The sequence below is a fragment of the Anoplolepis gracilipes genome, chromosome 11 (genome assembly GCF_047496725.1).
Source record: "Anoplolepis gracilipes chromosome 11, ASM4749672v1, whole genome shotgun sequence".
NCBI classification, from domain to species: Eukaryota; Metazoa; Arthropoda; class Insecta; order Hymenoptera; family Formicidae; genus Anoplolepis; species Anoplolepis gracilipes.
The window spans coordinates 7054642-7068625 of record NC_132980.1 but is presented as its reverse complement, the minus strand read 5'-3'; the positions used below and the strand labels follow the sequence as shown (position 1 = coordinate 7068625).

General features: G+C 33.7%; 1 protein-coding gene across 14 annotated transcripts in view; it reads right to left on the bottom strand.

Moving 5' to 3' along the window:
• Dnc (phosphodiesterase dunce) overlaps positions 1 to 13984 on the bottom strand; it is a 324716-nt gene that overhangs the window by 100810 nt on the left and 209922 nt on the right. For 4 of the 14 annotated variants that reach the window (XM_072901813.1, XM_072901814.1, XM_072901815.1 and 1 more), the window contains exon 2: positions 11180 to 12522. The exons of 9 other annotated variants lie outside the window; for them this stretch is intronic. In XM_072901813.1, the coding sequence (XP_072757914.1) occupies positions 11180 to 12210 (1031 nt within the window). In that variant the 5' untranslated portion in view covers positions 12211 to 12522. The remainder of the gene's footprint in view (positions 1 to 11179; positions 12523 to 13984) is intronic. One more of the 14 variants, XM_072901816.1, reaches the window with a different exon arrangement.

The window sequence follows — 13984 nt, the reverse complement described above, 5'->3', positions numbered from 1 at the left end:
GAGAGAGAGAGAGAGAGAGAGAGAGAGAAAGTTACGAGAAGACTAACAAAAAGAAGTGGAGAAGCTAATAAAACATACGACGCGGGGAAAGACGGCAAAGAGGAAGACGAGAATCAACGGAGACGAATTTATTTGCACAGAAATACACGGATCCGTGACCTGTACAATGTATGCGTAATAGAAGCATGGTAATAAATGTGCCATAGAAGTAACTGTTCACCCATGACCTACGTCTACAGTGTTTCGTGATATTGATCATACGCACGCGACTCCAATTTAAATAACGTAACACTCGGAAGGGATATACATGTCGCGACTCCTTCTATTTTTACGTCACATATAAGGTTTTAAAGGAGAAAAGGCGTTCTCCCCTGTGGAGAATTATTTCAATATAACATTGATAATAATTATACGTTCAAGTTTTTTATTGATTAATTATTTAAAATCATAAATTGATTTTAATTTATTTCCTCAACAATCGCATAAATCTTGAGCGAATGCAGTATTGCAAACTTGATTATTTCTTTAACGTAATGACGATACACATGCTTCCACGACACACCCACGGCACAAAATCAATGGCATCGAGGGCGCCGTACCGGTGGCTGTGTGTCTACAGTAGCAGAAAATTTAAAAAGACGCGTTTCCTCAGAGAGTAAGTCTGAACGAAGAACGAGAGAGGAGAGATCATGTATCGAACGCTTCGCCACACTTGTCAAAGTAATAATAAGAAAGATTGTACGATATATGGTAGAAAAATAAGTCAACTATATAATAACTAAATATAACTGACAACTAATATAAGTCATGTAGCTCGATGACGTTTTTTTTCTTTTAATATTTCGTACTTTTATAATATATGTATTTGACAAAATGAATTTTTTAAATAATGTAAAAAAATTGCAAGATAAATATATGTAATATCTCAGAATTAATTAAATTTGTAATATTTTTTCCGAACATTTGATCAAAGCCAAGAAAGAAGAACTAAAGGCTAACTATATCGAATAACATATGTTGAATATATAATAGATATTTCTCTTTTTTTTATGCGAGTCACTAGAAAAAAATGAATATTTTAATAAATACAATATGTGGTTGCCGCATAGCAACGAGATGTAGATTTACCGATTGCAAAACTATTCAAAAGAACGAGCTAAAAAAGAGAGAGAGAGAGAGAGAGAGAAAGAGAAAAAGAAAGCATGAAAGGTGGGGAAACATATCTCGAATGAAAAATCGATGGAAAACTAATTCCAAAGACAGAGAATCTGCAATCTGATACCGACGATCAATCGATTCCAGTGGCGCTTACAATGGGAAATCAATAAATGTATTCGACGAACACTCCGATAAATACGAACGAATATTTTCGACGGGAGAGTTTTCAGAGGAACAGAACCGGAGCAATAACACAATGATGTTATCGCATGATGTTATTAATGCAAACGTATTAAACCCGCATTATCCGTAAAGCGAAATTCCATCTATCTTTTATAAAGCTAATGCATATATCACGAACAACATTTTCATCAGGATTAAATGTTGCACACACAATTCTAGTTTCGTATATCATACTAGCGTAGATTAATATCTGCAATGTAGGGCAACGGAATATCAATTAACATCGCAAAAATCAAACGTTGTATTAGCGGAAAGATTATCAAAAATTAATTATACGATTAAATCTGTCTAGATGTAAGAAATTATTACTGACATGTTAACATTCTCAAGCAATAATTACGATTAAGCGAGAAATTCTGTCTTGTATCTGACAAAAGATTTTAAGCCCAATTGTAATACATTTTTTTTATTCGCAATGCGCACTAATAACTGGAAACCTAGAGAATGCATCGACATTATTCAACGCATTTGAGTGTATTCCGCGATAACATTATTTTCCGGCCGCTGAATCTGCATTACCGAACCACGTTTCAATTCGTATTCTCCACGTTCTAAGATTGCAAGTACTCGCCAATGACGCTTTTAACCCTTGAGAGCTTTTTACTTTCTCACCTATCCTTCGTGACATCCTTGGAACAAGAGTTTAATAAGAGACACTACTATTTGGCCTATCGCTTTAATTTGTATTATTAAATCTTGCACTGTATAGGTAATAATTGCGTGTGGATTAATTTGATAGCAATTTGTATTCAATGATTTTGATTAGAATTTCATATGAATTGTAATGAATAGCATGTCAGTTATTTCTACGTATGTGTGTGTGTGCGTGTGTGTGTGTGTGTACACAACCGGAAATAAAATTAAATACATAGACACTAAAATTTTGAGTAAAATGAGATTTTAATTCTAATGAATTTATCAATAAATTAAATTAAAAAATATTAGCTTTTAATAAATAAATAAAATAAAACATTAAAAATTTTTAGATTAAAAATAAAAGGTCTTGTGTATATCTGTGTGTGTTTTTTGCCATGTATGATTCAATTTTTGCATATTTTTTTCGTCCTCCTAAAAGTAAGAAAAAATAGCTATACCAGACAACTTGTAGAGGAAAGGCGAGTAGTCTCGGACAGGGGGTAACTCCGGACATTTTAATATCTCTAATACTAAACTGCGTAAGAAAACAAATAACACGTTAAAACATGTCTGTCTCAGCACATAAGCAATTGCAAGTAAGTAATAAGCGGATCAGATGTTATAATCAGTTTTATTCCCGTTAGGAGTGTGATATTACGATGCCCATCAAATTTTGTCGATGCTTATTGTTCATTAAATGTAAGTGCTGTTACATGTCTTATTGATTTTAATATTAACAATTAAATATGATTTAAGATTCTTATATATTTAATTGATTCTTTTTACATTACACAAATTAATTAATAAATACATTAGATCAAGTCATTTTTGTTTATAATAAGTCAAAATTTAATTAAAAAACTGTTGATTATATATTACTTTAGGCGTTTTATTTAAGTGTCCGAGAGGCTACCCGCCTTTCCCCTAAATGAAAACAAAGTTTGACCCGTCTCAATATTGATTCTATGAGCAACGCATTGTGCTGCCGCAAACAGTTCAGCTGCTAAACTTTGTATACACCCTATGGATCGATGTTGTAGTCGGTAAAGCAGACGACCCGACGGTTAGCTTCAGTGGTGAAAAGCTACCATGATAAAATTTTCGCAGAAAGCTGATCGGGTTTGAAGATTTTCCGCCGCAGCGCTGGCGTGAAAATGGCGATCCAGGAAAATACAGACATCCCATTTTCCCGCATTGCGGGAAACTCGGGATGACCTGTACAAAATGAGAAAGAATTCCTGCTGGCCCATATCAAACGTATACGCATGACATTTAAAATTGACAAGTACAGGTACGCGAAATGCTTTCGTAAAAATTTCGTTACAAAGAGCAGTTTTAATTTGATCTCTTTGTGATAACGCACTTTCAAGCAGAAATAGTTATAAAAATATTTTATGATAAACCTCTAAAGTGAAAAATCCTCGCGTTTCATAACGCAAAAAGTTATACAAACAACATCGCGTATTTTAAACAAGCGCGTTTGGTAGAAATCCGCTTATATAAACGTGACAATTTGGCAGCTGAAGTCGTAATCTTCTCGAGTCTCCAACGAGAATCCCGTTTGTAACTGACAACCAACGGCTTGACAAATATGTAAAATGTCGACGTGAAGTTCACATACCTCCTTGATTCACGTTGGCAACTGCGCGATCGCGAATATTTAGATATGTATATCTAGCTTTAAATATAGACGGAATTTCTGACTTAATTTCGCAAGACGAGAATAATTGCTGTACTAACGTTGAAAAAATAATTTGAAAAGTGTCATAAAAAAAAAAAAAAAAAAAAAAAAATGTAAGAATACTGAGGGTCAAAGTAGGCCAAAAAATCTAGGATATTCCGATGGGAGTAAAGCTGCAACTCTGAATTCCACCAGGACCAAACTATCCTTGAAAAAGCTCGATTAATCTCAAGACATTTGTTTTAAGTTTTGATTAGTTTTTTTTTTTTACTTTCATGTGCTAAAACTGTCTATCAGATCTAGATAAAGTTTCGTAAATCAAGCAGAGAAAAATAGAAAGAAATGAAAGAAGGAAAGAAATATAATTAGCTTGACAGATAAAGTTTCCGTTAATTAAATTATATAGCATCCAAGTAGGATGCAATTTGACGCGTCTCAAACTTATATTGTTTTTCTTGAAACTATTAATTTATTTACTGCAATCAGACTAAAGCCGGGCGTGTCAGTCAATATTTTTCGATAAAAATAATTAAGATTGTGTTTATTACACAGGCGATTCGCAGCAAAATATTATAAGTAAAATTAAATTGATTGAAGTATTGTCTGTTTGCGTTAACGTTAATGCTATACCGTATAATCTGGACTTATAATGCAATCACGTTAATTAATACAACGCTACTGCATAACCGTTACTATGTCGTCATCGATAACAAATTCGCATACATTGCCGGGTTTGCGTATAATAACGCAAATGTAAAGAAAATCTACGTCCATTGGGCAAACGAAAGTCTCAGTTTCAATATTTAAATCGTGGCGCTTTATTATCGCTTTTAATATCAATTTTATTTTATTTTAATGTATTTTTTCAACGTATCAATACCGTTTATACAATATATACAATAGTTCGACATTTCTGCTCGTTCGCCCGTGCTCTTCCCGTATTTGCCAAAGTTCATATCGCGAACAAATAAACGCGATATTAGCGCGAGAGACCGCGAATCAGACGGAACAATATACTGATCCACAATTCCCGGGACGTCGCACGAACGATAATGGCTCATTGTACGCGCAACGAAATGTGTAATTTCACCTGGAAGAACTGGCACATCGGTATAATGTCAGTACTATAACCTAGTTGTATCGATCCACGCTCGCTCTTTCTATCGTTTAAATCACAAATATCACGTTTAGTTTCCGCACCGTATATTCCAGTGGCAGACACTTACAATGTCGAGAATGAAAACGTAATTTGCGCATCTGCGAGAGTGAGTAAAATTTTAAAGAGACGTAACAGGAAGCTTTAAAAGGAAGATATTCGTCTATCTTGAAACAGATTGTCATTGTATATATGTTGCATAAAATTTATATAATAATTTATATTGTATAAAACCTCACGCGTTGTTTTATTTTTTTAAGCGAGAGGACTATTTCAGCAAAAGTCAGTAGAATCTTTTTATTGAAGAACGCAAAAATAATAGTTAATTTTGCCCTTAGACACAATAATACAGAAGCTAAATATAAATTTATCGATCAATTATTGCGATCAAGAAACGGAAACTCGGCCTCACACGTAGCCTTGAAACAATTTTCTACTTGACGAAAGCGATTACAAGCGAAACTTATCGTGTGCAAACTATCGACGATTGTCATTCTACACGCGGGTATACTTTAAAGTACACAGTTTGCAAGTAGCTTAGGTTCAGGTCAACATGCAGGACTCAGTGACTAGGGCTAGGTCTCAAAGGAATCAAGGTCATCGTATGGCCTCCTCACAGGCCATATTATTATCGATCTTGCGGAAGAATCGTTAAAGAAACAGCGCAAAAGAAGAGACTATAGAGACTTACATGTTGAAATGATCGATCGCGTGTGGAGTATTAAATATCAAGGAAGCTTAATACCTTTAAGTTTCTATTAGCGTGATTTGCTCGATAAGATTTATAAATTGCACGCGAAATAACCATTTAGGCATTTAATACCTTTGGCGTTAACATATCGACAAATTCCATTATTCATATCGGCTATACATAAATAACGTAGCACAAAAACTTTCTATTTAAGCAGCTTTTACGGCTTTAAATAACTAACTTGTTTTAACAATCAACTTTGCATGATATAAAACAGTATATAGATAATAAAGCATTTTATATTCAACATAATATATTTAAATTGGATGGACCTCAAACTCTTGAACGATATAATTTTAAGTATCGTCACGTTGCGTTTCGATGTTACGTGCTTTGAACGCAGAAAAGTTCGAAATAAAGTTTAAAATTGTTTATTTCCAATAGAAACGCGTAACACTTCGGCCTTGTTGTTTCTAAATAAACTTTAGCAATATGAAGCGATTGCAATGTATAACGTTACGCGTAAACGATAATAAAACACATTAAAGTTTCAATATTTAGCCAAGATTAGATTAGATAGAAAAAAATAACAAAATGCAAAAGAGAATAAGAGAAATTGATATAAGCAATATCTCCTTCTCTTTTTCTTTTTTCCCTCATAAAAACAAGAGATATTTTTATTAGCGATATTATTTATTATTGAATGCATTATAGATAAGAAATCAATGTAAAATAAACACGCCAAGTCTATGTATCATGTATAATGATGTGTAAGCATCATCTTTGCCGAGAAACAATATCATTAATTATCCATGAGTTCCACGACACGTTATCGATTACAAGAAACTGAATTTCGGTGAATTCAAAGTCTAAAATTTAGTTTAAAACTATAATATTTTACATTGACACAAGATATGCACGAGTTATAAACTATTATAGCAATTTATCATACTATGTAATGTTGTTTAACGAGAAACAGAGTAACGGTAGGCAAAGTTGTATCTCGAGTTGCAATCAACTACTTGACAAACAACGCACTGCAATATTGATCGATTAATTAGCGTGCAACGTCATGTGCGTATGTACACGAGAGTATAATTCAAAATATAATCAAAACTGAAATTAATAAATAATCTCGTTCCTATTTGTGAGTTCTTCCGTAAAAATATACTGTTACTTTAACATATAAGAAACATGCCGACCATGAAATAACTCATTTATGCTTTTAATGCAATGCAGGTTCAACATTCATTCTAACATTCATTTGAACGCAATTTAGAGATTCCTGCAAAGCTATGCTGTAATGCGACACGATGTGTCTCAAAGGGCATGTAAGTAATTGATGGGAAATTAATGCTCTCATCCATCACTTGTACCAGCGGATAAATCACTAACTGGCCAGTCGAACGAGTTGACTTAACACGTCGTATCGTTTTTTTAAATTAATGATACGCTGACGTAATCGATATCGCAATATTTTGAGAATTTTCTTTGATAAATTACATCATGAAAGAAATAATGACTTTCTCCTTTTAGTTAAAATATTATAAATAGGTATCATTTTTAAAGATTAATTTTTTTTTCCAAATCTGATCTTATTGCCAAAAATGTTATAAATGAGCTTTCAACTCAGCATAGATTAATAATGATTCTAAAAGAAAACGATAGTTACTATTTACCGACAATATATCATGATAATACCACGTATGTATCAATGTCGCAGTCAACGAGCTCTTCGTATGAGTAAAAATATAACCGCAGTAACACTGAAAAATAACGATACAAGCTAGACAAAGTTGTCCAAAACAACGTCAACATTATTTTCAACACCATTGATATTACTAAATGACATTTTAGACATGTTTCTGTTTTTTTCTCAATTTTTTTCTAAAAAAAATTAACATTTCAGAAACCAATATTATCTGATGATTATATATATTATATTGCCCATCAAAGAAGGAGATTTAAGTGATCAATACTATCTCAAAATAGAAACCAATAATGGATAGACGATTAAATCATTCTAAATTAATAAATGTGCACCTTTATATAATACTATATATCAATATATATATATATATATATATATATATATATATATATATATATATACACACACTATATAAATGTAGATATATGCCCTTATAAACATTAATGGATAGAGCGTATTTGTATGTCTAACAATAAGTCACATGTTTATTTCATATTTTGCATTTTACTTCTCTCGAGTACGCAACTAAAAGTAAGGCTGAGAAGGCTTTGTTTAACGAGTTAAGGGTCGATGGTGCACTTTACGAATGACGTCAGAAGATTTTTAATGCAGGTAAGAGAAGAGAAAACAGAGCCGTGTTGCTGCACTACAGCTATGATATACAAAATGAAAGGCTTTTGCGCATGATGGGCTATATAAACGATCAAGCTTTAATCCGCGATGCAGGTTAAGCACGTTTCAACCTTGTCTTGTCTACCTAGTGTTTCTAATTCTGACGTATCAATTCCTACCAAAGTACATAGTGTACAATTATTTACATTTTATATTATATTATAATTATTTTCATCATATTATTTTGCATTATATTATTCATATTATGTTATAATTATTTATATTATATTATAATTATTATATATTTATATTATTAAAATATTCTAAATCTAATTAGTTATATTATATTGTACCTATTACATTATATATAATCTTAACTAATATGGGACATATTATGATGATTATATATAATTCTATATAATATGATAAAAAAATATCTCAGAATAATTAATTTGTTTTCTGTTTGTATATTTTTCTTCATATAAAAACTTTTATGAGATTGAAATTTTTTATTAAGAAATGTCAAGTAAACACGAATAGCTCTTATATTATAAAAAAAAAATCTTCGTAATATTAGCTCGTGAGCAAAAGTGATTGCAACGCGAGAAAAGACAATTGTATCGCTTATTAGAAATTATAGAATATTCAATAAAGTAAATTATCACACCACGATTAAATATTTTGACGGCTTAATAGAAAACGACAAATCTTGCAAACGGTCCTTGAGCGACCTTTAACAAGACTCGACTTTAATAAAGATTTCGCGCGTGCGAAGCCATAAGAAAAAACTTTTAATCAACCGCCGAATTTATCTCGGCGAGCTTCCGCTCGAAAACCCACAAGTTAATTACTAAACTTCGCCGCTTTTTTCCGTTGCAATAGATTGAGAAAAGTAAGTAGTAATTTTTCTGATAAGAGTTGATAAGTAATATAGAAAATTTTACGAAAGCATATTTTTCAAAGAATTTTTTTCCATTTTAATATCAAAGAAGATTTATAATTCTGTTATTAAAAAAAAAAAAAAAAAAAAAAAAAAATCAAACAAGCGCAGAAGCCACCAGAAGTATATTTACCAAGTCATATTTTCGCTCATGAATAATTCGTGTATGCATCATAAATATATGCTTTTCGAGCATTATACATCAATCTTGATTGAAGATCGTTATACATTCAATTTCAAAAAATCGAGAGTTGCTTTTTATACGAGAATATTTATATTCTTTTTTTTTTTTAATTTATGAAAGCTGGAATTTTTTTTTTTTTTTAACGCGAGTTACCTCGTTACAAACACGCCCTTAAAAAGGATGCTTGCTATTTTGTACCATCAAGATGGCACGTTTGCGTCGATAGAAGGAATGTAACTTTATTCTGATTGGAGAACGTCTAAATGGCTTCCAATCCGTTCGACGCCATTTCTCGAGGAAAAAGCAGCACGAGAAAAATTTCCTCATCTTCCTCATTCGTGTTTCATGCCACATTCTTTGGCCGACATTTTCAACTCTTGAAAGCATCGTAAGATGAGCAATCTATTTTAGAAAATATATACGTCCCAGTTGAAAGACATTTGATAAACTCTCGCGACAAATGACAAACCTATATTTGCAACACTTAAAATGTAACATAATTATTAGGCTCAGAAAGGCAATTATGTGATAAACGTATGATAGTAAAAAAGATTGTTTTCTATTTATAAAGCAAAAGCGATTCGTAATTATATCCCTGTTATGTAATTATCTTGCGCAACATGCTTTTAATTAACGATCATTTTCAGAAAGTAAGAAATTGCTTCGAGAAAAGCGAAATGTAACATGTTAAATGAACCGCATGGAAATTGGATAATCATGCTTCAAGTTTTATGCGAACGTAAAACCAAAGTTAAGATCATTAGCAAGGCTTTCAAGAGAATTCGAGATGATTATTTCCAAGGAGAGAGTAAGCATTCATAGTATTATACGTTATTTTCAAAGTAATCAACTTTTAGGTCTCCGCAATCGATAAAGATTACAATATTTTATAACATTTTATGATTTTTATATACTTTGTATTTTCAAGCTATTAAATAATGTACTTTTTTCATAAAGATTATGTTTATAAATGATATAATTGTTAAATTATCGAACATTTGACGTGGTAAAAAATGTAATGTAATAATTGTATGTAAATTTCTGTTTAATTATATGGTCATGTAATTGATTATAGCAACGAAGAGTAATGACGATATTAAACGCGTAATATGCATAGCAATCGTAAAATATATATATTTATATATATTTGCATATCTGTAAAGCATCTATAAATACAAGGTAATATATATTTTAATATATGATAACTTAAACAAAGCACTATTATTTTTGTATTTCAATCAAAAAGGATCAAATTAATTCTAAATAGAGTTAGAATTATCTCTAAATAGTAAAACGTGGTTGATTCACATCATAAAGGAATGTTTCCCGCGGCAAACAATTTTCCCTATTTTCTCTCGAGTGGCAAGAATAATTACATCTAATGGTGTAAGCGCTTTGATAAAACATATATATCATTAAAATCGTAATCCCTTTATAATAGCAAAAAAAATAGCTTGTAACTTCTCATGATATTAATTATATTAATAAATCTTTAAATAAAAACTATATCTTAGTTTTCAGTAAATAAAATTAAGGGTAATTTTAATGTTACCACAATTTTAGTAAAATAAAGAAATTTGTATCAAATTTTTTTTTTAATTAAAAATTTCTATTTTAAAACAAATAATAAATCACAATTGTACAATATTTATATCTGTAAATTATTAAAATTTGTCATATATTGTTGTTGGAAAGTCAACAGGAACAATATATCGGTGCAATATTATGTACAACTATATAGGTTTCTATTCACATATGCTATAAATTATTCTTCCAAATTAATTCACATTACAATGAAATAATTTCGTGTCATAATGTGATTCGCGTCTCGGTGGATTAGCACAATATATGATAAATATTAGATATTCCCACGTGTATATTCACGAATATCGAGAGTTACAATAATTACAACAATGCATATTATTATGTTCAGTTTTGATATTTCGTGTATCACATCGATTGGTTTATTCATCGTTTAATCCACGATTTCACGCGATAAATTCGTACTGATTTTCTCATTCGATTTGATTTTTACAGACCGACGGAGCCCGCAAAGGTTAACGTGGCAAATAATAAAACAAGGGCGACCGCCTCGAGCGGTACTGCCTCGAAAACACCAACCACAATGGTAAAACAGGAGAGGAAATTCGATGATTCAACTACTCACTCTAAAAAGACCTCGGATTCGCTTCGGGGCAACACCAACCTCGGCAATACGATGGCCTTCTTGCGCCTGCTCTTGAGCGTCTGCGCGGAGAACTGAAACTCCGACGTTTGCATGGGCGAGTGCGGGCTCAGGATCGTGATCTTGCGATCGCTACCTCCCGGACTGGTCAAGGAGAATATGTTGGACGGAGGCGGTAGACTTAGGTGCTGCGGTATTTTCCTCTCGAAACCGGTATTAGCGAAGAGACCGCGTCTGACTTCAGCATTCAGGCTCTCCTCCCGGTGAAGGTTCTCGCTGCTCTTCGCCACGATCCTGCGCACGTCCTTCGTCGACGACGTCAGGAAGCTTCTGTAGTGGCCCTTTGAAGGTGAACCAATGTGCAGTTCCGAGGACGAGGACAGCGATTCCATTGATTTGGAATCCTCGCTGTAGCGATCGTCGGCACTCAGAAAGTTTCTCGATAATCGCAGGCTCTCCATGGATCTGGCTGTCACTTGGCTACCGACACCACCGGTCGTCAACAGATGCTGCTGCTGCTGCTGCTGCTGCTGCTGCTGCTGATGCTGATGCTGTTGTTGGCGTTGTTGCATCTGCAACCTCGAGATGCTCTTGACCTCGGGTTCGTATTCCTCTTGACTGGAGCTGGACTGTGGGCTGCGGTTCGTCGTGAAAAAGCCCAGCCGCGAGCCGATATATTTGGAATCGTCGCTTACGCGAAGAGACGATGATGTCGTCATCTTCCTGCGCGTCATCAGAAATTCGGCATCGTCCGGAACGTCCAGGGAGTGACGGCTCCTCTCGCATATTCTATCGCGTAACTTAATTGACAGATCTTCGTCCTTAGGCAGATTTTCAACTTCGTTCTCGGACGCGCATTCCATCGTGTCGGAATCTTCGGCCGATTCCTGCGTTAGCAGAATCTGCCGGTTAGTCTTGGATGTAAATTTCGTAGAGGATGTGGTAACTCTCGTGGTGAGTCGGTTCATCAGCGTGACAGCCTCGCACACGTCCTCGGTGTCGTCCTCGTCCATCTTCGACGATTCGCTAAATTGCTCGAGAAAGAACGGACGAGAGCCTGCTAGGGCCGAATTATGAGAAGAATAAGACAGCCTCGGTGACTGGCGGAGATTGTCGGATAATTATTCGCGGGCGGTTAATCCGGAGGGATTAAATTCCTCCGTCTAGACTTTCTAGACGACGCACTCGAATCGTCAAATTTTCAAGCAATTCCAGCAGATCTTTCTTCTGTCGTCAGATTGAAACGTACCGTTCCCGGCATTTCTTTTTTCTCAGCTGCATCGCGTGTGTCATCTACGCGATCTTGCTGTTTAAAAGCCAACAAGCTGAAAATCAATGATATTCCTCAATATTTCGGGAACAATTCAGTTTATTATTTGGAGTACTTGGAGCCACTTTCGACGTTATTTTGCATTGCATCTCTTCACGTCGATTAAATCCATTAACAATTAATTAATGGCATCAGATATGTACATTTAATAAATAATTATCAAACATTTTGTCATCGAATCTCTCAATTGCATTTTATTTCCTAGCCTTACTTCTGTGTCGTTGGAAATGATTAAAAAAATATTTTAAATCATAACAGGTTAAAAAATATTTTCAAACATGTAGAATAAAAAAAAAGTGTTAAAATTCAAGCGTGTAAAAGAAAAATTTGACTGTCAACGTTCCAAAGCTACGTTTCAACCCTCAAATTTTCACCCCGAATATAAACTGATACCTGATTGTCTCGCAGCAACCGTGCAATTTTTCGATTACAAACAAATTGATTGAATTGGAACTATAGGTACGCCAAAATTCAGTTAAATAATATTTTTCGTGTCCCAAGGTGGACTAAAATTGCGCAAAAAAATCATCGTACTTTAGAAATTTTATTCAGCAGCTTATGAAAAAATTATTATCAGTTATTTATAGAGTGGTCAAAAAAACTCTGATTATATTCCCGAGAAAGTTTTGCACGATTCATGAATAATTTAGCGTAATTCGCGATTCCAACTCGACTATTTTTTCGAGGACAAATATTTGCATAAAAAACCCTCGTGAATAAAAAAAAAGGGGGATAAAAAACCCAAGATGACTTGCATCATCAATATATTCAAAGCGCAAGCTTTGAATTGCAAATATTTTTTTATTTCTGTGCGAGTGCGATTTCATTTTTTTCGCAGAAGATTACGCCTACATGTCGGCAGTGAGTATCGATTTTCTCATTAATTCGATTAGCGGATTGTAATTCCACATGGCCGGTTTACAATAAAATCGCGTGCTACCGACACAATTTTCCGAGCGCTATTTCTCTGTATTAACCGCAACATTTATAGTTTCCGCAAGAGTTACTATGTCCACATCGCGAAATTCATGGATTAAAGCATCCGTACAGGAAGGTATAGTCTCCCAGAGCTTCGCTTTGAAGTAACTCCTGCAACGGTCGTGCATGGTCGTGCAAGCAAGAATTCGATACGAGCTCGCGACAATAGCCGAAGACAAAGATAATGGGTACAATGGGTGCACTGCGGTAGAATTATTCGATTGCATCCCCCTTTAAATTGGATGTAGCATCTGGTTTTAACAGATGTATCGTATAAATGAGAAACGATCGAATGCTTTAAGTGGCGATTATTATTACCACACTTAGAATTCGTAACAATCAGCGGGAAACGATTCATTGAAGAGAAACGTCACAAATATATTCTCTTTAATATGATGTTATAAGTAATACGCCGTTTGTTTAACAACACAAGAGGATTTCCAAGATTTGTTTCAATACTATAAGTATATTCTAGATAA